The 24,482-nt window shown below is 48.1% G+C and overlaps 1 protein-coding gene and 1 long non-coding RNA gene across 5 annotated transcripts in view; both read right to left on the bottom strand.

The window, feature by feature from the left end:
• Positions 1-381: 381 nt before the first annotated feature.
• Positions 382-6,677, bottom strand: LOC123620631. Its single transcript, XR_006728922.1, has 3 exons — positions 6,508-6,677; positions 2,566-2,668; positions 382-447 (listed from the first exon to the last, which is right to left on the bottom strand). It is a non-coding gene; the product is annotated as an uncharacterized LOC123620631 (long non-coding RNA).
• A 2,992-nt stretch (positions 6,678-9,669) lies between these two features.
• ZZEF1 (zinc finger ZZ-type and EF-hand domain containing 1) overlaps positions 9,670-24,482 on the bottom strand; it is a 117,195-nt gene continuing 102,382 nt past the window's right edge. For all 4 annotated transcript variants that reach the window (XM_045526050.1, XM_045526051.1, XM_045526052.1 and 1 more), the window contains 10 exons: positions 23,795-23,895; positions 22,000-22,135; positions 21,529-21,888; positions 20,305-20,448; positions 18,702-18,870; positions 18,420-18,518; positions 17,791-17,956; positions 14,793-14,946; positions 14,015-14,086; positions 9,670-12,220 (listed from right to left, as the gene is read on the bottom strand). In XM_045526050.1, coding sequence (XP_045382006.1) covers positions 12,140-12,220; positions 14,015-14,086; positions 14,793-14,946; positions 17,791-17,956; positions 18,420-18,518; positions 18,702-18,870; positions 20,305-20,448; positions 21,529-21,888; positions 22,000-22,135; positions 23,795-23,895 — 1,482 coding nt within the window. In that variant the 3' untranslated portion in view covers positions 9,670-12,139. The remainder of the gene's footprint in view (positions 12,221-14,014; positions 14,087-14,792; positions 14,947-17,790; positions 17,957-18,419; positions 18,519-18,701; positions 18,871-20,304; positions 20,449-21,528; positions 21,889-21,999; positions 22,136-23,794; positions 23,896-24,482) is intronic.

Here is a 24,482-nt window from a genome sequence, read left to right as displayed (position 1 = left end):
GAGGCACTGAGGTCCTCAGTCCACAGCCCAGGAGGCACAGGAGCCTGCCAACAGCCATGTGAGCGAACGGGCCCTCTAGCTCCAGTCTCGAGATGATCATGAGAGACCTCGAGCCACAGGAACCCAGCCTGGATTCCTGACCCACAGAAACTTGAAATGATAAATGTTTGTTGTTATAAACCACTTAATTTGTAGGCCAGCGGGTTTCCCTCTGTAGACCAAATTGGAGGGTATTACCATTATAACAAAAATAAGTCTTCTGCTCCACAAATACGGGATATTTTTTCATTTCTTTAAATCTTGTCTTAGTCTGCTTTGTATTGCTATAACAGAGTATCTGAGTCATTTATAAAGAAAAGAGGTTTATTTAGCTCAAGGTTCTGCAGACTGAGAAGTTCAAGAAGCATGGCGCCCGCATCTGCTCAGCATCTCGTGAGAGTTTTCCTGCTGCATCATAACATGGCAAAAGGTCAAAGGGGAAGCAAACGCATGTGAAGGGCAAATCCTGAGGGGCTTCCTCGCTTTATAACAACCCACTCTCACATTCCCATGAGAATTAATCCAGGGAGAACTCACTACTGCGAGAACGGCACCAAGCCACCTAAGGGAGTGAACTCAGCCCAAACGCCTGCCATTACGCCCCGCCTCTTCAAGGTTCCAACACCATTACATTGGCAATTAAATTTCAACATGAGTTTTGCCTGAGACAAACCACATCCAAGCCACAGCAGATCTTCTTTAGTTTCTTTCGACAATGTTTTAACAACGCTTTGTGATTTTCATACTGTAAGTTCTACACTTCTTCTGATACATTTATTCCTAAGTATTTTATTCTTTTTGGTGCTGTTATTAATGGAATTATTTTCTTAATTTCAGTTTTGGACTCTATTGCACGTGTGTAAAAATACAATTGATTTTTGCTATTAATATTGTATTCTGAAATCTTGCTGAACTCCTCCATCAGTTTTAGTAGTTTTTTAGTGGATGCCTTAGGATTTTACAGACACAGGGAAGGTCATGTCATCTGTAAGCAGAGATAGTTTTACTTCTTCCTTTCTGAACTGGATGCCTTTTACTTCTTTTTCTTGCCTAGTTGTCCTAGCTGTACTCTCCTGTACAATGTTAAGCAGAAGTGGTGAGAGTGGACACCCTTGTACTGTTCCTGCTGAGGAAGAAATCTGCCCTTCACCAGTCAGTACGATATTAGTGGGTTTTTCCTAGATGCCTTTTATCAGGTTGAGGAGGTTGCCATCTATTCCTACTTTGTGGACTGTTTTTATCATGCAAGGGTTTTAGATTTTGTCAAATTTTTTTTTTTTTTTTTGAGACAGAGTCTCGCTTTGTTGCCCAGGCTAGAGTGAGTGCCGTGGCATCAGCCTAGCTCACAGCAACCTCAAACTCCTGGGCTTAAGCGATTCTACTGCCTCAGCCTCCCGAGTAGCTGGGACTACAGGCATGCGCCACCATGCCCGGCTAATTTTTTCTATATATATATTTTAGTTGGCCAGATAATTTCTTTCTATTTTTAGTAGAGACGGGGTCTCGCTCTTGCTCAGGCTGGTCTCGAACTCCTGACCTTGAGCGATCCACCCGCCTCAGCCTCCCAGAGTGCTAGGATTACAGGCGTGAGCCACCGCGCCTGGCCTAGATTTTGTCAAATGTTTTTTCTGCTTTATTTTTTTATTTTTTTTATTTTTTGAGACCAGGTCTTACTCTGTTGCCTGGGCTAGAGTGCAGTGGCATCATCATAGCTCACTGCAACCTGCAACTCCTGGGCTCAAGTGATCCTCCTGCCTCAGCCTCCCAAGTAGCTGGGACTACAGGTGTGCACCACCACCCCTGTCTAATTTTTTTTATTTTTATAGAGGCAGGGTCTCACTATGTTGCTCAGGTTGGTTTCAAATTCCTGGCCTCCCTAAGTGCTAGGGTTACAGGTGTGAGCCACCACGCCTGGCCTTTTTCTGCATCTTTTGAAATGATCATGTAGTTTTTGTTTTTTTATTCTATGATATGATGTATTATGTTAATTAATTTTTTGATGTTAAATCAACCTTGCATTCCTGTGCTGAATCCTACTTGGTCATGGTGTGGAATTCTTCACCTCCCTTATCTTGCTGTTGGCAAATATATTACATTTCTATATGTAATAGGCCCAACAACACATTATATACATATTGTTTTACACAATTGCTTTTTTTTTTTCTTAAGAGATGGGGTCTTTCTCTATCACCCTGGCTGGAGTGTGGTGGTGCAATCATAGCTCACTGTAGCCTCAAACTCTTGGGCTCAAGGGATCCTTTTGCCTCAGCCTCCTGAGTAGCAGGGACTACAGATGGGTGCCACCATGCCTGGCTAATTTTTTCCATTTTTTTATAGAGATGGGGCCTTATTATGTTGCTCAGGCTCGTCTCAAACTCCTGGCCTCAAGCAATCTTCCCTCCTTGGCCTCTCAGAGTGCTGGGATTACAGAAATGAGCTACTGTGCCCGGCCTATAATTCCTTTTCAAATCTATTAAAAGAAGGAGAAAAATGCATTTATACTGTCATTTATAATTGCATAATTACCTTTATCAGTGCTCTTTGTTTTTTCATGTGGATTCAGATTGCCATCTGGGGTCACCTGCTTTCAGCCTGAAGAACTTCCTTTAGTATTTCTTGTAAGGCAGGTCTGCAAGGAACACATGCACTCAGTTTTTATTTATCTGAGAATGTCTTTATTTTGCCTTCATTTTTGAAAGTTAGCTTTGTTGGACATAAGATTCTTGGTTGATAGACTTTTTCTTTATTTTATTTTTATTTATTTATTTATTTATTTATTTATTTATTTATTTATTTATTTTGAGACAGAGTCTTGCTCTGTTGTCCAGGCTAGAGTGAGTGCCATGGCATCAGCCTAGCTCACAGCAACTTCAAGCTCCTGGGCTTAAGCGATCCTTCTGCCTCAGCCTCCCGGGTAGCTGGGACTACAGGCATGTGCCACCATGCCTGGCTAATTTTTTCTATATATATTTTAGTTGGCCAGATAATTTCTATTTTTAGTAGAGACAGGGTCTCGCTCTTGCTCAGGCTGGTCTTGAACTCCTGACCTTGAGTGATCCACCTGCCTCAGCCTCCCAGAGTGCTAGGATTACAGGCGTGAGCCACTGCGCCTGGCCTAGACTTTTTCTTCGAGTGCTTTGAATATGTTATCCTGCTGACTTTTGATCTCCATCGTTTCTGATAGGCCAGCTGTTAATCCTGTTGCAGTTAATTTAAACAAGTCATTTTTCTCTTGCTGCTTTAGATATTTTCTCCTTGTTTTTGGTATTCAGCATTTTTATTGTAATATTTCTCTTGTGGATCTCTTTGTGCTTATCCTAATTGCAGTTCATTGATCTTTCTGGATGTGTAGATTGCTTGTCAATAAATTTGGGAAGTTTTCAGCCATTATTTCCTTCTATATTTTTTCTTCCCATTTCTCTCTCTATTTCTGGTACTCTCGTTTCACATATATTGGTGCACCTCATGGTGTCCCACATTTCTCTGAGGCTCTTTTCATTTTCTTGTATTCTTTTTTTTCTCTCTGTTCTTCAGACTGTATAATATCTATTGATTTATCTTCAGTTCTGCTAATTCTTTCTTCTGCCAGTTCAAATCTACTGTTGAGTTCCTCTAGTGAATTTTTCATTTCAGCTATTGTGCTTACTAACTCTAGAATTTCCATTTGGCTCTTTTAAAAAGAAGTTTCTATACATAGTCATGTGCTACATATGATGTTTTGGTTAACAACAGACTTGCATATATGATGGTGGTCCCATAAGGTTATAATACCATGTTTTTGTTATACCTTTTCTATGTTTAGATACTCAAATACTTACCGCTGTGTTACAGTTTCCTACAGTTTTCAGTACAGAAACATGCTGTACAGGGTTGGGGCCTAGGGGCAACAGGCTACACCATGTAGGTTTAGGTAAGCACACTCCAGATGTTCACATGAAGAAATCACCTGATGATGCATTTCTCAGAATGTATGTTCTTTTTAAAGGAACACATGCCTATACTTATTGATATTCTGTATATACTTTTGCTATTCTTACTGAATTTTAGTAGGTTTTATTGAATAAGTATTTCTCCATTTATGTATGTCCTTACAACCATTTCCCAAGTTGAAGTGTGTGTGTGTGTGTGTGTGTGTGTGTGTGTGTGTGTGTTAAAATAATTTTTACCAGCTTTGCTGGGAAATGGGTCTGTGGAGGTCCTCATGCTGTCATGCTGGAAATGGAACTCTTTGTAGCCTACTCATCCAATCTTCTATGGGTGGGTATTTTGGTTTTGTTTTTTGCTGTAACACACAAGCCATGGTGAACATTGTGATACATGTTTTTGCAAGTGTCCTAAGGTTTCTGCAGAATAAATTCCTGGATGTGAAATTACTAGGTTAAGGGTAAATGTATTCAGCATTTGGATAGATCCTGCTCAACTATCCTCCAGAAAGGCTGACCAGTTTGCACACCCACCAACAACGTGAGAGAAGGTCTGGACATGGTAGAATTTTCTAGTTTTTGCCAAGCTCATGGATAAAAAATTGTTTTGATTTGCATTTCTTTAATTACAAGTGGGACTGCATATCCTTTCATGTTTTTATTGGTCAGTTGTATTTCTTTCTCTGGAATTTATACTAATGTACAGTGTGAGGGAGGAATCAACCTTTATCATTTTGTTTTTCAGTTACAATCCAACGTGCTTACAAGCGAGCTTTCCTATACCCCCTTTGTAATAGTTCTAACTATTCTAACTATTGCATAGTCAAAGTTGTCCCTCTCTCTTTTATGGCTTCAAGCTCTACTGTCATACTAATTGCCATTGCCCCTGTTGGCAGAGCTCTTTGTGCCTGGTTGTCCACAAGCGTCCCTTGGTCAAAGTTTCATTCAAGCTCCTATCAGATGCTCTCCCTGCTTAAGGAACAGCCCAGGATCTGCTTCTCCAGCAGAGAGAAGGAGACAGGACAGCCATTTTTAGAAAGGATGATGAACTTGTCAGCATTGTGACCAACACATCTAAGACCTACATTTATCCATTTTGCTTTTTTTCTTTTTTCTAATTCATACATCTATTTAAAATTTTTCATTCGTTTCTTTCTGTTACCTTACCTTGGTTTATCTTGTTTTCTGACTTCTAACTTCTTGATATAATTTTTTTTAATTTTGCTTTATTTTAATAAAAAATGCACTTCGTTATGATTTTCCTTGAATAAAGCTTTGATCATTCCTCCTTTACAACACACGATTTTTATATTTTCTCACTGTCATTAATTTCAAAATAGTGTGTAATTGCACACTTCTTTCTGAATTCTTTTTTGATCAAAGAATGATCTAGAATAGTTTTCTTCCCTTCCATCTCCTTGTTCCGATGGTTAGATTTCTAAACTCTTTATTAATAATGTCTGGTTTTATGGCATGTAATTTCTGCTTTCAAATTTTTTATTGAGATACAATTCAAGTAATATAAAATTCACCCTTTAAAAGTAAAACATAACTCAGTGGTTTTTAGTATATTCACTGTGTTGTGCAGCTTTCACCATGACACTACCATCTAATTTAAGAACATTTCTATCACCCGGTTTCTGTTTTAAAAACATTTACTGAGAAACCCACTCACATTCTCTCAAGTAAAAAGGGAGACTGTCACTGAAGTGAGATGTGTGAACTGTATGTAGCTGGACATCCGGGGACAAGGCAGCAGCAGGCAGCTACTCCAGGGCCGGGAACCTCTTACTATACTTCTCTCTCTCATCTGCTCCAGTATCTACCCTATGGACTAGCTTCCTTTGCATGAACGTGGCTCAATGTGACCACAAGCCCCAAGTTACATAACTCTTTAGATCCAGGGTTTGCCACAGTCTTTGTGGCCTAAAATCCAAATTTCTGAAAAGCTCTGATTGCCCTAGCTTGGTGTTCACTCCTGGCCTGATCACCTACGCAGTCGTGAGGGCGGAGTATTTTCTCACCCCGCCATCTGGGGTAGGAAGGGGGTCAGTTCCTCTTAAAACAGTATATGGGGGTTGAGTGCGATGGCTCACACATGTAATCCAGGCACTCTGGGAGGCTGAGGCAGGACGATCGTTTGAGGTCAGGAGTTTGAGTCCAGCCTGAGCAATAGTGAGATCCCGTCTCTACTGAAAATAGAAAAATGAGCCGGGCATCGTGGTGCACACCTGCACCTCCCAGCTACTTGGGAGGCTGAGACAGGAGGATGACTTAAGACCAGGAGTTTGAGGTTGCAGTGCGCTATGATGAGCCACTGCACTCTAGCCAGGGTGACAGAGCAAGACTATGTCTCAAAAAAAAAAGAAAAAAAAAAAGAGTATATGGGAAGAGACGTAATGTCTAGCACATCTAATACAGTGAGGGCTGAAATAGGAGGCATTTTAATGACTCTCCCATGGGCACTGGAAAGAGGGCCTTCTCTGTGTGGTGCGAAGCATGCACGTTCACACACAGCACTGACACGCGCGCACACTTACTGTACCTAAGGCTAGATCAGCGTTAGTAACGGCCAGAAGACTCTTGTGCAGAGAGATGGCGGCTGACGGTTTAGTTGCCCCGGTGGTGCCAGGAAGCCAGGTTGGGTGGAGGGTGTGCCAGTCTGGGAAGACCTGGAGAGAGAAAGCGGACTCGGACGGGGCTGGGGGAGGTACTTTAGACAGAGGGAAAGGCAGCTCCCTCCTCTTCCGAGTCCTGAAGGGCCACCTGTGCAGAGGGTGCCTCCTCCCACTGGGGAGCCCCTGACTGCGCATGTCAGGAGCTGGCCAGAGGCTGGCTGAAAATTCGGCTGTGCTGTGACTCCTGCATGTCCTGCCTTGATCATCAGACAAGCCTGGGTGGGCGTCCCAGCCCCGCCTGGCCTCGGCTGTGCTGTGGGAGGTAGGAGAAGGTTGTGTCCGTACCCAGCCTGCAGGGCAAAGGGAGTGCGGGCCTGCAAGCCAGCATGGCACGGCCCCTGGGACCCCTGAGGCCTCCATCCCAAGAAGGGGGCGCTCAGGGACAGCAGATTCCCCGCCCCAACCCCGGCAGTCGCAGGGGTTTGCTGCGAAGCCTTCCTCACCACTGTGTTCTCAGTCACTCCAGTGTGGCTCATTTTTGGCAAATAACACGTTAGTAACTGAGAAAGATACTTTCTCCCCTTGCTGGTGAGTTTGCCTAATTCTCCACAAATTTCCAGCCATTTTTCCCTGATATTAATATAATTTCTTGTGGGATTTGGTACAGAAAAGTAGTATATTTTTTACTGCTAATTATACTTTTTAGCCACAGCAATATTGACACATGAAATATTTTTTGTCCAGTTGAATTTTGTCTTGGATTATTAATATATTGCCCATCCTGGTTTTCTGTTTGCGTCTGCTTGACAGACTTGCGCTCCTTCTTTTCCGTTTAACCTTTTTTGTTTTTAAATTGGTTGTTTCAGATGTCTCTCTCCACGTCTGTTGTGAATTTCTATGCTCACTAGCGGACACGCTGCCTGCCACATGTGGGGTCATCGTGCTGAGTCACGGAGTGGCCGAGCGGACAGGCTGACGTGACGTGGCTGCGTGGGACGTCCCAGGTGCAGTTTTTGCCCATCGTCGTGGATGCGGCGTTGCTCATCAGTTTGACAACCTGCAAACTCATGGGTCTCCCAAGTAGCTTTTTAAACGGTAAGTTAAATCATGGCTAGAAGACATGCGTTAACAGCTTAGGGAAGCCTCACATGAGGAGACAGTGAGAGGCTCTGTCCCTTGGGGGATTGGTGGTGGTCAGCAGCGGAGAACCAGCTCCTGGTACTTTCATGGTCACCTCCTCAGTGAAAGACCCTGGGGAAGCAGGGAAGGGGGACGGGGGTGGGGGGGATGGAGGGCAGGGAGCGATGGACAGACTGACCTGACATCTTCGAGAGCCTGGAATTCAGCTTTGCCTAGAGCCAGATGCAACCCTTGGGCTTTTCAGTTTTGTAAGTCGATAAATTCTCTTTTTAAACTAGGTTAGTTTGGAGTGAGTTTAACTTGCAACTGAAGAAGACAGCCCCAGGGTGTTGGCTTCTCAGCTTCTGCTCTTTACCTGGTGGTGGCAAGACTGGGTGGAGCCTGAAGCACCTTGCTCTGAGCACAAGGGGAGTGGGTAGGAGCAGGGGCAAGGTCCTTCCCCAGAGTGCTGGGCAGGCTTCACAAGAGGGGCTGGGAAGGAGAGTGTTGCTCACGCAGAAATGAGATTGCTAGGAGGGGCTTCGATCCATCGTGACTTTCCTCCTGAGCTGGTAGAAAGTCCTACCTTTCCTGAGACTGAGGTATTCTCCAGTCCCCACCTGCAAAACATTGGATTTTGCCAGCAGGGAAGGAGGGGAGTGGGTAGGAATGGCAGCTAGGTAAGGGACAGGGTCCGCCACAGGTGCACAGGGCCACGTTAGATTTGGCTGCAAACTGAGAGCCTGTGGTGTTAGCCAGGCGGCCTCCCTGAAGCCCTGCCACGCTGGCTCTGCCGGGTGCGTGTGCCGAGTGAGTGAACGCATGCATGCCATGGCCACTGCGCCGGGGCCGGCCCAGCTCTCCACCACTTCCGGTGCAATTCCAAGCTGACCTCTCTCAGCTTCTTTATCAAATGAGGTGGCTCAGCTGGTTGAACTCCACACTTCCCTTCAGTTCTAAGCAGCTTGGGTCCCCCCTGCCTTGCACCTCTGTGAGCCTGCGTTAGTGTGTAAGTGCTGGCTCAGTCTCCGCAGTGGCCTTCCGCACCTCTGCTCCTGCTTTCTAGCTAACAGGGCAGGGCTGGGACACAGACCTGCTTTTCAGAGTCAAGCCCCAGAGCGCTCAGGCGACAAGGGGAGGTGGGGAGGGTAAACATATCAGCACCAGGCCCTCCAGAGACTCTGGGGCTACGCAGGTCTTGGGAGCACCCGGTTCTGCTGAGTGCCATGGCGAACCGGGTGTACCTCTAGCCTCAGGGATGGGAGGGGCGGAGCTGGGTCCAGGCCCCTGGCTGAGGCTCCCCAAAAGGCAGCTGGGGCTTCAGGGGGCGAGTCAGACTGTCGGGCTGGAACAAGGGGCCTCCGAAGTTAGTTAAGCCCAGCTCCCAGCAAGCAGTTGCTCTTCTCTGATCTGCCTGATAGCCCCCGGCCCCAGGAGCTGTCTGAGAAGGGGGCAGAGCAGCAGGTGGCAAACCAGAGACATGAGGGAGGGAGACTGAGGAAGGAGAAAGGAGACCCAGGGACCGGTGCACACTAGGCCAGAGTTAAGTCAGATGCCGGGGCCAGAGGTGACGCGAAGGAAACTAGTCCCTGGAGGGCAGCAAGCCCTATGGCCCGAGCCCTGTCTCTTCCTCTCAGCAGCGTCCTGTGAGCTACAAGACAGGCCGAGGCTGTCTGGCTGGAGAGATGACCTGGGGGACATCGTTTGTGTGTGCGAACCTCTGGATAGCTGTGCAGAGGGGAGGGCACGTCCCCTTGTTGGGGGCTGCAGCCAGGCTGGTGTGGCGGGAACGGTAAGAGGACGATCCGCTCAGACCGTGGGGCTGGAGAACCTTCCTGATTCTGTTCAGCCCTGAGGCCTGCAGATTCTGTAATTCCATCAGGTTGGGCTTGCTAGAAACTCCACGTATAATCTCCACAAGAGAAACAGCAGGAGGGGAAGGAGGAGGAAAGAAAGTCCACACACAATGCTACTTTTTTATATAGAATTTGTACAATATATTTCTCTTCATTTGCATATTTTACTCACAACTTAACATCCTTTTTACAGGCTGAACTCACTCAGCGGATATAATCAAAATTCTTTCTTTCAACCAAATAAGAAAAATTCAAAATCGTAAACCCGTAAGAAAACAAATTAAAAACGGTGATGAAAATACGTCACTCCTCTCATTAGGAACAGTGTCTGTCTGTACAATATATACGATTTGGAACAGGATTTCTTTATAGATTAGGCACATGTTTCCACGACACCTTTGTTCCTGCCGGCTGTGTCTCATTCCAGGCAGTCCTGCCTCCTAAGAAGGGTCTCTATGGAAATCCTTTGGGACACTGCTGCTCCGGGGTGGGGACCGGGAGGGGGGCTGGGCCTGGCTTGGCAGTGCCACCCCGGCCGGAAGCAGAGGTGGCGGGGCCCTGCCAGAAAGGCGCGGCAGGGTGGGTGAGGGAAAACTTAGACTCGTTCTACACAAACTGAAGTGCAGAGACCAGAATGGCGAGGGCGGTGTGTGGAGAGAAGCTGTGAAGAGCCCAGGGTTTATTTACAACTGATCTTCCTGGAGCGGAGCGGGGCGTAGAGCTGGCGGCCGCTGCCACGAGGAGCGACCCCTGCCCTGCCCGTCTGCCCACTGCACTCAGAGTCGGTCTGAGGTGGGGAGGGGCACGGGTGGTACCACCTCCTCGCCTGCCTTCCAGACCGTCTGTTGGTGGGTCTGAGCCCGCAGCGGGGCCTCTTTCCCAAGCACCAAGACTTGTTCTCTGCAAGTCCCCTCTCGGGAAACTCCTCACTGTGAGACCCATGTGGTGTGAGGGGCAGGGATGTGGGGCCTTCTCTGGGGGCACAGGCAGCTAGCAAAGCACGCTTGGTTTGGCAAAGAGCAACAGATGGGAATGGGGGTTTCCCTGAGCCGCAGCACCTGCCTCCTCACATCCCAGCACTAGGGGAAGCAGGCCAGGGCCCCTAACATCAGGGTGCGGCTCTAGGTCACCGAGGTTCAGGACTCGCACCCCCTCCCGCTGCAAGACGGTTCCACCTGCACCCCAGGGCTTGGCTGAGAACCTACTCTAGGGCTGCAAAAGTCGTGGCCTCCTGACGCAGAAGGCAAAAGCACGCTTGCAAAAGATGCTCCCAGACCTGCAGAGGCGGGCTCTTCCAACGCAGACCCCGGCAGACCCTGCTGAGGGGTCTTGCGAGGCCAAGGGGCAGGCTGGGCCATGGCAATGCTGACCTGGTCAGCTTTGGCCTTGGCGGTGATGACCCTTCCTTGAGTTTGGCCCCGTGTGGTAGGACATGCTTCTGGCCCAGACACCCATCCCTAAAGACATTCTCCGTTCCCACAAGTCCCACTGAGGCTCCGAAGTGTGGCTCTGGGGAGCGAGTGATAATCAGCACTTCAGGGCAAGACTAAAACCATAAAAAGAAAAATGTAAAACAGCATTCACTAGAACTGATATAGTTATTGCTAGACAAATGACAGCCAAATAACCACGCAGAGTCCCAGAGGCCGATGTGACGGATTACCATGACTATCAAGCAGAAATAAAATCATATGGGTTTTCTTTTTTTTTTTTAAACTCTTAAAATAAGATCTTCTAAGATCTCCTGTGAGAACGCTTCAAGTCTTTAGGTACAGAGGCTAAAGAGTATTCCTTAGGTTCTGCTACTTTCACACAAACCAGTTTGTCCCCCGAATGACCAGTCCCTTGGTCATTCCCCTGAGGCCCTCTCAAGGGAGTCAGTGTGGTTCTGTTCTAAAAACATGAAGTCGAAACTGAAATATGTTAAAACAAAAACTAAAAAAAATGTAGATATGCTGGAAGCTGACGCGTGAGCAGACGCACAGGGCGGCCTGCCGGCTGTTCCCAAGGGCACTTGTTCTCACCGAGGAGTTCTCTGGAATGGCGGGTCAGAGCTGGCCGGGAGGGGCCCTCGCCAGTTTCGGTGTGGTCTGGATTACCAGTCACAAGAAGCAAAAGCAAAGAGGAGCTCCCAAGCCAGGCCACCGCCGCTGGAGGTCTTGCTGAGAAACGTGGCTGTGGCGGACTGTGCCTTCACCCAGCAGTGCAAGCAGCTCCAGCTCAACCGAGACAGAGGCCTTTCCAGAGAGGCTGCTTCCAAGTCTTCCTGGGCCTGCGGCTTCCGCAGGGACAGAGCCTGGGGAAGGCTGGTCTCTGGACAACCTTTTCAAGGGCCTCCGGCCTGTCCTTTCTGAGCCATTCTGCACTGCTCTGCTTCTTTTCACGTGCTACGGCATGTGCACGTGTCTAGCCTGTGCACAGGGGGTTTCTGGAGACGTGCTTGCTTGGCATCCTAACTGGAGTGGAAGTGAGCTCGGGGAGAGCTTGGCACTGACACCACAGGAGTTTTCCTGAATGAAGTTAGATGTCTGCTCTAAAATCCCTGTGGACAGATTAGCTAGTCCCATGCGCGCCACACCAAGAGCTAACACTCGACGTTCCAGAGGCGGGTTGCCTTGTTTGGGTAGTTGATGGCCAGGCTGATGGCAGCAATGTTCTGCAGAGCCTGCAGAGGGAGAGAGTAGTCGCCAGTGTCGAGAGCCACTCACCTGCTCAGTCACTGAGTGCTGCTGACCCAGACCCTTGGCCGAGCACGGAAGCTGTGGGGATGGGGGCCCTGAGATGAGCCGGGTGTGGTTCCCTCCCCTGGAGGCAGGCAGGCTAGGGCGAGAGACAAAAAGCTACCGTGATCACACAAAAGCTCCAAGTGTAAGGTAGAAATTGACATCGCCCCAGAGGGGCAGTCACAGTGCTGAGGTGGCAGAGGGCTCGGAGGACACTGTCTGCCGGGGTCAAGGAGAGCTCTCTGGGGAAAGACAGCACAGAGGTGCAGAAGGTCACGGCGCACTCAAGAAACAGTGCAGGGAAGGTGCTGGGAATGCCGGTGCCCTGAGGCCAGGCCGAGTGGGGTCTCCATGCTCCAGGTGACAGGAAAGTGGAGGTGGACGCGGGAGGAGAGGTGGCAAGCAGGGAGAAAAGTCAGAACACTGGTCCAGTAAACTAGATGGGCTGTGGGAGGGTCAGAATGAGGGTGACGAGGCAGCAGAGACGGGACACAGGCAGGCAAGAGGGACAGGCTCATAGCACAGCTGCCATGCTGAGCTTTAGGGGCCAGAATGGTCAAATATTAATGTTTCGCTATGTGATATCACGAAACCAGAGAATGTTGGTAGGCAGCCGTTAGGCAGGAAGGGAGTTTTACTCTGCCTACGGGTCTCAGGAGAATTCACACAAACTCTTCGGAATTTGCTGTGCGGATGGATCTCCACACCGAAGCACATGCTCCAACCCCTGTATCAGTAAAGAAGACGCTTTCTTCCTGCATGTTTCAGGATGCTCCTCTGAACACACCTGAACAGGAGTATGCTCAGAGAACACTTTGGGGAAACAGAGTGCTGGACTCAGGCAGGGCTCTGAGTCCCAGCTGGACGCCCACCCAAGTGTGGACACTCCGTGTCCCCTGTCCACTGTGGGCGTTGGACTGTGCACTCTACGGCACTCAAGGGGTCTGTGAGTCCAGGGTTCTCCAAGTACGGCCTGGGGACTCCAGAGACCCTTTCAGGGGCGTGCCACGTTCACTTTCCACTTTCATTCTCTCACGAGCACGCAGTGGCGTTTCCCAGAGGCTAATGTGCGATAACTCAACAGACTGACTGCAGACGGAGCTGTGAGAGCCCAGCTGCCTCCTATCAAACCAGACATTAAAGCCATCTGCAAAAATGGAACATGGTGCCACCCCTCGCAATAATTATTTTCTTTTGTTGTTTTTCGTAAAACATGTTATTCACATTAACATGAAATGGGTTTACTACTATTTTTTCAAATGAATGTTTAAACTTTTGGTTTTAATTTCAAAATTTAAAACCTAACTTAATTTCTAAAGGCATATACTCATGTAGAAAACACACATAAACAAAACCTTTCTGGGATCTTCAATAATTTAAACGTGTGAAGGGTCCTGAGACCAAACAGCTGTCAGAGGAGGACTTCTACTGGGAAAGCAGCTCACATCCAAAAATATCTGAAATTTAACTCTATGGAAACTTCAGGCATCGGCCAAACTAAATTTAAGGTATTGGCTGTTTTGGTTTTAAAGACACAGATTCTTGCTAGTGTCTTCTGACCCCGCGGTTTAACATGAACAACACTGATAAATGGGGCTCGCCTGCTCTGAGCACCGAGCCCGTGTAAACTCTGGTGGATTCTGTCGCAGACGCAGTGCGCCAACGCTGTCCTGCCCGTGGTGAGACGGTGGGAAGCGCCGGCCCCCGGGCCCAGCTCTGCGGGGCGAGGACAGTACCTGTGCTGCGCAGCGCAGGAGGTGGTCGTCAGTGGTTAAGGCCAGCAGGTAGTCCTGCAGCAAGCCGAGCTCCTGTGGGGAGAGCACGGGCTCCGTGAGCCACAGCGGCAGGGCCAGACGCCCGGCGCGGCTTTAACAGACCGCCCAGGGGACACCCATGCACGAAAGCAGAAACCTCGAGTGGGTGGACACCGCTCACTCCGCCAGGCACCTCGTGGCACCTCGACAGCCCAGGAAGGAGCCTGCCCGGCAGAAGCCCAATGTGGGCTCCGGGGCTGGCTCTGCCTTGACCGACTCACGGGGGACCAGCGGGGGACCCCCCTGCTCAGGCCAGTTTCCTCATGTATGAAATGAGGGGCGTAAGCTAATTAATTCTGAAAGGCCCTTTCATTTCTCACATTCAATGAGTCTATTGTGCTGAGGGGAGAAAAAAAGAGGAGGAAGAAGAAAGAACCCATCCATTTTATTTTCCAAAACTCACTGTTGTCAAGGATTGATCCCAGGCAGCCTTTCCCCCCTTTGGCTCTGGGCCTGACAAAATAAGCAATCTTGGAGCTGACCCGAGGGCTTCCCAGCGCCGGGGAGAGGCGAGGGCCCAGACTCCTGGCCAGGCCTGCCCTCCTGAGCCGCCTGCCGAGACCCTGGTACTCACGCTCACTCAGGCTTGGGAAGGGCTGTGACCTGAGTCCTGCCCTGGGCAGCGGAGGGAAAGAAAGCACCTGGAGGCACCATGCTCCCTGCCCAGACCTCAGGGTGACAGGCAGGGCAGGACCCTCACCTGGGCGCGGTTCTCAGCGACGAAGAAGAGCTCAGTGAGGGCGCGGTGCAGGGGGAGGAGGATGCCGGGCTGCGTCACGTCCTCGAACAGACCGTACTCCATGTGGGTAAAGAGCTGCCAGAGGGGCTTCAACAGCGCAAGGTCACAAAGGTCACTGTGGGAGGAGCCCCGGGAGGGCATCGGTTTACTGAGCACCATGCCCGGTCAGACAGTCGATGGCTGCAGGGCACTGCAGCTCAGACCGCACCCCCTCCCAGCTGCTACAGTGATTATAAACTAGTCCCACCCACCCTCCTCCCAAGCAGCCACAAGGAGTCACCAACAGCAAAGAAGGCAAGGGGTACAACCTAAACTTCAAAGCGAAACTCCAAGGGAACAGGAGACCCTGAAGTTTGCTCATGGGAATTACTGTGCATCTTTAAAGACCTCCCAGTGACAGTGGATCTCAAGATAAATGTTAAGCGGGAAAAAAACCAGACATAAAAGTACATATACAAAATAAAATTTAAAAAGAAAAACCCACATACACAATATTGTGTTTATGCACATTAAACACAACAGCAAACAAACATAGCAAACAGTGTTGTCAGGAGTTGTCCCTATCAGCTTTCTAGATTTCCTACAACACTCACTGCTTTTCTAATCAGAAAAAAAGAGCTATTTAAAAGACAACGAATACAACCATTATTATGACCTTAGGCCTGGCTTATGAAACACAAGAAATATGCTTGTAAGGTTGCTCAGGCAGAAATCTTTTCCTAAAGTAAAACAGAAGCCTGTTGAAAAAGTGAATGGAGGTGTTTTTTTGGTTTTTGTTTTTACTCAGAGAGAGGCTATGCTTTAATTCTGAATCAACATCCTTCAGAGGAGAAAAGTTTTGAAATAAATAATATTAATACAATGTTAGGTTTGCTGCTTCTCTTTAATTTGCTTTTTCTCTTATGATTTGAAAAAGAATTATGTGCATTTAATTGTTATTTTGAAGCCACTCTGTTTCCCCCAGAGGAATAAATCTTCATAAAGTAAATAAATGGGAAAATTCAGACAGCTTTATAGCTGGGTTTTTGGGAAAGCACATTTTACAATGTAAAGTAAAAAGCACCTCCATGGCCAAGTGGCTGAGAGGACTCCTGTGGCCGTCCCTCCCCTGGGGGCTGCCCCTCCAGTCTGGCCTCTGGGCCCAGCTCTCAGGCCAGCACTCCTGTAACTCTACACGGAGTGCTCATGAAACAGCCAAGTGTGGCAAGTTATGCTGGGAGTTCCCTCCAGGCTTGGGCAGAGGGGTGCAGGAGTGTCCCCACTGGAAGAAAAATAGGTGACGGCCAGCAGACTGTGCAGGAACTCTCTGTGCTGCAGCCAGAAGACCATGGAGAAGTTGCGTGTTTCACACACATCGCTCAAACAGGCAGCTCTTAGTAGAAGCTGTGCTCAAGCGAACAGAGCTAAGCCCACGTGGGGCTGAGGACATGTGGGTAACAGCAGTCATGCCCAGCTCTCCCCCTTTCTCCCCTGGACACCTACACCTCCCACCATCACTTTGTCTTCCCTGACTTGGTGAGTCCTTTACTTTTTTAATGATGTCTCTATATTATGTGAGAAGACAACCTGTTACTTCAAACATCACCACCCCACTCTGGCTAGCATTCTGTGTGTCTGTGTGCCTTAAAAATGCAGGCAAGAGGAACAAGAAACTCCTATAGGTGGGGGTCTGAGCAAGGAGGGTGAGGGCTGAGTGTATGGATGATGTGTCCGGCACCATCACTACCACCTTCCCTCTGAGATGAGGAATAAGGCAATTACGTCTACAATTCTCACTTCTATTCAACTCTGTATTGGAGGTCTGGTTAGTGCAAAAGGCAAAAAACAAGGAGTTTGTAAGGACTGAGAGAAAGAAAACTCATTATTTACAGATGACATGACTGTGCACTGAATCATCTACATAGACAGTCTTAGAATTAACAAATTTAGCAAGGTCACTGGATACAAGGGCAATACACAAAAATTAATTATGTATCAGCAAAAACAAAACTAAAAATTTCAAAATATCAATTATAGCATCAAAAACATTAAATACCTAGTAATAAATCTAACAAAATGTTGTACAAGTCCTCTACATAGAAAACTATAAAATATTACTAAGACTTAAACAATAGAGGAATATATAATGGTTGTGGATTAGAGGACTCGGTGTTCTAAAGATCTTGATTCTCCTCAAGCTGATCTACAGAGTCAATCAAAATCCCATTAGATGAGAGCGAATGTGAAAGAGTGAATGTGAGTGTGTGCGCGTGCACGCACATGCGTGTGTGTGTGTGTGTGTGTGTGTGTGTGTGTATATGCGCATGCATGTGCAGAAATTAACAAACTAATTCTAAAATGACTATGGACATGCAGGGTCAAAAATACCCAAGACAATCTTGGAGATGAGGAACTAGGCTGAAGGATTTATACTACTGGAGATGTAACCTGTTATAAAGCTAGTTTAAACAGTGTGATACAGACACATTGTATCACACTGTGATTTGGTCTTGTAACCAAGACCAAAGGAACAAAGGAGACCAGAAAAAGATCCATCCATACACGGGCAGCTGCCCTGTGACAAGGTGGCACTGCAGTGTGGTGAGAGTCACCTGTGTGCAGAGTGTTCTCTGGAGTCCAGTGGAGATCCATATGGAACAAAACTATTAACAACTTGATCCCCTACACCTCATATCATACACTAAAATTCCCTCTGGGTGGATTATACATCTAAGCGTAAAAGAAAAAACAATGAAGCTTCTAAAACATAGGAAATATCTTCATAACCTCTGAGTAAGGCAAAAATTTCTTACATAGGACACCAAAAGCACTAGCAGGAAGGAAATAATGGATGAACTGGAAGACATTAAAATCACAAATGCCTTTTCATCAAGGACACCATCAAGAGAGTGAAGAGGCAAACGACAGAGTGGGCGATGCTTGGGCCTGACAAAGGATGCACATCCAGGGGGCAGCTCACCTGTGGGTGCAGCACCGCACAATCCTCAGCAGTAAGTGGATGGCTTTTAGTCGCTGGTGGCCAGTCTGGCGACAGGCCACGCCCACCAGCCATTCCCAGATTTTTGCCAACGGGAGGTGAGGCACAACCCTTTCTTCTGACAACATCTGTTTCAAAATCTCGAATCCTGGCCAACCCCCCAAAACACAAATATTTTAAAAATAAAGTCTAACAAGTGTTTACATTAAGAATTATATTATTTTATAAACTGCTCAAATTTTAAAAAATAGGATGAAATCACTGTGATCATTTAAATTTTAGTGGAAATTAAGCCTTTTGTAAAAATAGCACAGGAGCAACATACTCAGTTCCTCCTTTTTGCAAAATGCCCTGGTAAACTCCAAGAGAACAAGCATCTTTTTCAGGCACTGACAGAACAGCTCTTATGTCGTCTGGCCATTCTAGTTTACAACTAGCCAGCAATGTCACGTTCAAGAGTGACGGGTAGGAGTTTTGTGAGACAAATTATGTGGGAGTCGGAGGGAAAGCACCTGCTTTGATTTTAACAATAATCAGGGACATAAGGGCACCTGCAGCCATGGCGTGTCCCTGGCAGGCAGATCTTCCAATGCAAAGACCAGAGCACACACCTGTCTGGAAGCGGCCCAGGTGTCCAGCCGTCACAGTGAATTTGTAGCCCCACTCGGTGTTGCTCATGTCGGAGGTGAAGCGGTAATACAGGGTGTCTCCTGGGCCACACAAGAATCGGAAACAGATCAGGAAACTGGAGCGACAGGGAAGGGCAACTGGGGTATCTCGGATGAGATGTATTAAACCCGTTTTAAAATCTGCCAATATAATTTCCCTACTCAATATTAAATTTAAATACTTCAAATGAAGAGTTTATATAACCAAGTATATTTTTTTACTACCTGGAAGCTCAAAATCTTTCCATTTCTGTTGAGACCCACTGAAATTGTGTCGATCCTGCTGAAAGTCACTGCTGCTGGACATAGCTAACTCGTCACAGCCTTCCTCTGTGTTGCACTGAGAATCGAATTTGATCGAGAGGTAGATGGCACCAGGAATGTGAACTTTATCCTGGGGAAGGGAAGCAGGACACTTGCATCATTACCATGCACTGGGTATTTCCTGCGGGCTGCCCTATGCCAAGTCCTGACTCTGGGGTGTGAGAATGAGTGAGCCACGGTCCTGCCCTCCATCCAGGGACAGTGTAACTGGGGAGAGGAGCATGCAAATATAGTGTGGGGCAGGCAAAAAGGTCCTACTCAGAGGTGTTTGGGTGCTGTGAAGAATGAACAGGACAAGAAGAGTCTGTTAGGAGAAAGGCGGGGGGCAAGAGGCCGGGGAGAGGCAGGTGTGAGCACACGGGGTGCATCTCAGGCACAGAAGCAGCGCTGGAAGGGTCTTGGATGTGTTCAGGGAACAGCAAGGAGCTTGGTGTGTCTGGATTAAAGGGCCTGCCACGTGGGCCCATGCTTGGGAAGTGGGGATGGGCAAGACAAGGCCCTGGGGAAGTTGGCAGGGACAGACCCTGAAGGCCTTGAGCACTCAACGAGGCGCTGACTCTCTGTCTGGACAACAGGGGGAGCCCTGGAAAGGTCTGAAGCAGAGTAAGCCTTGGTCAGGCTGGTACAGCAGAAGCACCACTGCTAGGGCGGGAGTAGTGCCAGGCTGGGCTGGGACCAGGCAAGAGCGGGGGTCAGAAAGCAGCAGCAACAGCAATGCCAGAGGAGGGAGGGGAGAGCCTGGGGGCGGTGGAGAGACGACATGATCTTCTCTGGGGTAGAACCTGGTGGGACCACATATGTCTGTGTGGGGCCAAGGGACTGGGAACAGAGCCCAGGAACATGGGGAGAGAAGAGGCTTGGAAGGAAGAGAGTAATTAGGGGTTTATATTTCTGCAAAACAAAATCTCAGCTTTCTAATAACCAAGTCCCAAACTGGTTTCTGTCATCCACCACCAGGGCCGTAGGGCACCTTCCACCCAGAAGCTGATGATACCTGGCCAGCTCCAACATTTTTAACAGGACTAAAGAAATGCACATGGCATTAAGTCAATGAGATAATGCAGGCTGCCCCACTGGGGCCTCATCTAAACCCTACTTCTCTCTGTCCAGAAACAAAGAGGACGGAAAAGATGAGGCTTTTCAGTTCTGAGTAATTTTTAAAAAGGGGCTGGAGTCTCTGAGTTGTGGCCAGTCATCAGGAGACTACAGCAGGGCGAGGGGAGAGCCCAGACCCACACTCAGACCCACTGCCTCGCTGTGCACCGGGGACTCCCTCAGGAGCCTGCTGTAGGAAAAGTAAACTCTCTGTGAGAGCCAGCTGGCCCATTTTACCCTATCAAAACAAGAGAGGCCAGGAGAAGAGAGACCTGCTTGTACAGAACCCCTGGCTTCCGGGGGACGGCAGCGCGGTGTGCAGAGGCATCCCGGCCAGGGCTGTTGGAGGGGGCTGCTGAGGTCTTCGCTACTCAGTAAGCCCTGTGGGGCCTGCCGACCCGGGCCTCACCTCAAAGTTGGTGTTGTTGTTATACGGGTGTTTCGATTCCCTCACTTGCACCTCCATTCCCGGCTCCTCCATGAACTGGCAGGCAGCCAGAGCCATGGTCCCCAGCATGTTCTCTCGGCAGCCCTGGAGCACCTTCTGCAGGATCTGGTGGGACACAGGCAGGTAAGGTCAGGGCCTGGCAGTGGCATCAGGAGGAAGGGAGAGTCTGCTTCAACCTAAGACACACCCAAAGGTGCTGGCATCATCCAGGACCCAGAACAAGCCTCTGTGACCCCACCCCAAGACCCACCCCACCAGCCAGCTCTCACTCCACCAGGCCCTTGCTGTCAATCGGGACCCTGCAGTCCTTTCAGAAGGATCCTGCTTCAGGGAGGTCTGCAAGAACTAACAGGACCAATCAGAGATGGTCCTGGTCCCTGAAGAGTTCCCAGCCCAGCAGGTGGCTTGACCTATAGGTCAATAATTACAGCACAGTGTGGTCAATACCCAGGTGAGGTGCAGAGTTGGGAGCTCCAGGGGGCAGGAGTGGGAGAGGACATGTCTGTGGGAGGGGCCAGTAGGGGCAAAATGGCTCTCTTTTGCCCCTTCCAGAAGATAAATATGGCCAGAGCAAACCTGCCAGCACCTCTAGGGCTGTGAGGCTGGGAAAGGATTTCAGGACCTAGAAACTGGTGGTATTCTTAGATGGGCAAAGGCTTAGAGGGAATATTAACTTCCTCCTGGACCGCATGTGTGTGTGAGGGTGGACAAGGGTGGAGGGGGATAGAGTGAAGAAGGAGGTACCGAATGTGCCTCGAGATTTCTGCACTTGGAAAGTGGGAAGAGGCTCAGCTGGAAATCATGCCCAGGGCTCTTAAGCTCTACACTATGACATTTTCTGCTACATCAGGTCTTCTGCTTCTATGCAGCAGGAGATAGAAGAGAAGCTTCTAGCCCTGTGAAGGTTTGCTAACCCAATACTATTTTAAAAGAACAAGTTAAAGACTTGATTTCAAATACTCTCTGAGTATCAAGTCTGTGCCAGGCTGTGAGCTCAGCTCTGGGTCAATCCTTGGGAGAGGATGCAGTGGCCCTACCTCTGTTGCACTCACAGCTGTCAGGGAGCTGGATGGCCACACAGGTAACCTCACTCCAGGACGCACGCACTAGGGGAAGCTTGTTCAAACACCCTGGGGTCGGAGGAGAAGCCTGGAGGGTGAATGTGAACTCGGTCTACTTAACTACCTTCTCCCACTGGTGCTTTTCTTCCAGCTGCATGAACATATCCAAAATGTAGGTCATATGGGCAGGGCCACTGAGCTCCAGGATGTCCTCGCTCACTGGCACATGCCCAGGCCACTCGGCGAGCAGGGCTGCGAGCACGTGGCGGGCGTACAGGACGGCTGTGGCCTCATTCACGCGGAAGAGGTAGTCCCGGACAGCTCTCTTACTCTTGCAGTTCAGCTCCTTGTGCAGGAGGGCGGCACTCTTGCTACGGCGCTGCCTGGCATAGCTCTGCTGCAGTTCACTCTCAGTGCTGGAGATCAGCTTCTGGGTCACGGGGTTCAATTCAGCAGTGGCTTGGTCGCAGCGTGCAGGCCGGGACTGCAAAGCCAAGACCACTATTGCAAAGGCCTGGCCTTCTTGCTTGGGGGTGGGGGGGCAGGGATAGGAGTGGGAGTGTAGACACTTTGGTGCCAAGGTGGGGTGACATACCAAGCATGGCAAGATAATCATGTCTGTATCCACAGCTTTGACGCTCTGCTCTTCCAGCCTCAGACTCTTACTGGGCTGCCACCTCTGAGCCAGGGACCGTATCCTTTCATCCGTGGTGAGCTCATCTCCATCAAACCTGAAGAAAAGCAGCACAAAATTGGGCACAAAATGTTTAGAAAGGCAAGAGTTTAACTTGCAATTAAACTTGTCAGAAATGTTGACTAGAGTTATTTTTTTGTTGTTATGGAATTACATTATCACTTTCTGTATTTTGCACACTGGATTCACAATACTCATTTATTCACGCACGTAGATATGTATATATGCTCTGTGGCAGTGGATGCAAACTGTTCCCCAGAATCCATTCTCCCCTTCTCTTTTAGAAACAAAGTTCTCGGCCGGGCATGGTGGCTCACGTCTGTAATCCTAGCACTCTGGGAGGCCGAGGCGGGTAGATCGCTCGAGGTCAGGAGTTTGAGATCAGCCTGAGCAAGAGTGAGACCCCGTCTCTACTAAAAATAGAAAGAAATTATCTGGCCAACTAAAAATCTATATAGAAAAAATTAGCCGGGCATGGTGGCGCATGCCTGTACTCCCAGCCACTCAGAGGCTGAGGCAGGAGGATCACTTAAGCCCAGGAGTTTGAGGTTGTTGTGAGCTAGGCTGACACCACGGCACTCACTCTAGCCGGGCAACAGAGCGAGACTCTGTCTCAAAAAAAAAAAAAAAAGAAAGAAAGAAAGAAAAAGAAACAAAGTTCTCTACACAGTTTTAGCAAGAGACATAGTCACCCGGCTATGACATGGTTCTCAGCCCCATTAGCACTTAGATGTAGCAACGCGACTAGGTTCTTGCTGATGGCTGGTGAGTGAGGTAGGATGCCACTTCTTTCTCTACTTAACCTTTTGTCTGGGCTGGAATCCAGAGGTGGTGTGAGTGAGCTAGCTTTCACTACACAGTTGAGAATAACACCCCTGTGATTACTGGGTTACTCTGTGGAGCAGAAATGCCCACCCCTGGACTACTGCCTACCTCTGGACTGTTATGTGAGAGAAAAACAAATTCTATCTGTCTTGATCCATCATATTTGTGTTTTTTTTGTTACAGCAGCTTAGACTATACTCTAAATAATGCAACCTTGCTTCATCTTGCAAAGGATTTGAGGCAACATGTAAGAAATACATATGGTAAAACAGAAACATGAAATAATGAATAAAAGAAAAATTAAGTAAGAATTCACTATAAATTAGAATAAGAAGTCAAAACCAGGATGTGGGAGGATGGAGGGGGAGATCAGATTATAGATTTGTAAAGTTCTACACAAACTGAAGGGCCGGGCTGAAGAACTAGCTCTGAACTTCCTGGCTAAGAGAAAGGGAAAATTGTTAATTTTATGATCATCCTTTAGGGAAAAAAATGAAAATAATTTACAGTGGTGAAAAAACAAAAACATAAACAAAACAACGTCTTGAGTAGAAGTGCCTGCTCTGTGCCGCCTGCTCACTGGAATGACACATCCTGGCGCTTGCCTCCATGTCTGCGCCCGTAAAATGAGTTTACTCTCAGAGGCCGACGGCAAACGTCAAGTTTTTACAAAGAAACCTACAGGCACACGTGGAAGACGATCCATGCTGCGTAGCCCAGGTCACCTTCCACATCACTTTACAAAGGACTAAAAACTGCTTCCTGGCCTGTCAGGGTTTGATCCAGATCCCGCTGACAGGAGGTAGAGGTCCCATCACCCTCTCTTGTCCTCTCCCGTGCCATGTTTCAGCAGCACCTCAATGTCCCTCACCTCTTCTGAACCTCCAGGAAGAAAGAATCGGTCCTCTTCATCTGCAGTTCGTAAATGGCGCGGAGAATGTGCAGAGGGGCGTTGAGGGCATCGTGGGCCATCTGAACGCACGGGGAGGAAGCAGGAGAGAAACGATTAAAAATGTTTCGACACATCACTGATAAACTGAACTCCAAGGTGATGAGACGATGTTTCAAAAGCCACCCACAGGTTGTAACTGAAGAACATTATGTAAGTACTTTAAAAAGGCATATAAAATTAAAAGCAGTAAAACATGGACTGTAAAATCTGCATTACTATTGTAACTTCAAAGGAAACTATAAAACACTGAAACACCAAAAGAAATACAATGCCAAAAAAATCAATGTTAATAGTCAGTACTTATTCACCACATTGCGTCCACTGCTGGCTTCTCTGTAGCTGTCTTATGCTCAAGTTTGACAACTAGGACATACTTGGGCACTGTATTTTCTTTTGAATTTTTTTTAATGGTACTTGCTTTTCTGATACTCTATTCCACATTCTGTTTACTCTTCATCTAGTTACAACTTTTTTTTCCTTTTAAAAAAATTTTTATTTATTTATTTTTTTTAGAGATGGGGTCTTGCTGTGTTGCCCAGGCTGGAGTACTGTGGTATTACCATAGCTCACTGTAGTTACAACTTTTGAAGTCCATGCCCTCAACCTT

The sequence above is a fragment of the Lemur catta genome, chromosome 15, assembly GCF_020740605.2.
Source record: "Lemur catta isolate mLemCat1 chromosome 15, mLemCat1.pri, whole genome shotgun sequence".
NCBI lineage: Eukaryota > Metazoa > Chordata > Mammalia > Primates > Lemuridae > Lemur > Lemur catta.
This window is presented reverse-complemented; position numbering and strand designations above follow the sequence as displayed.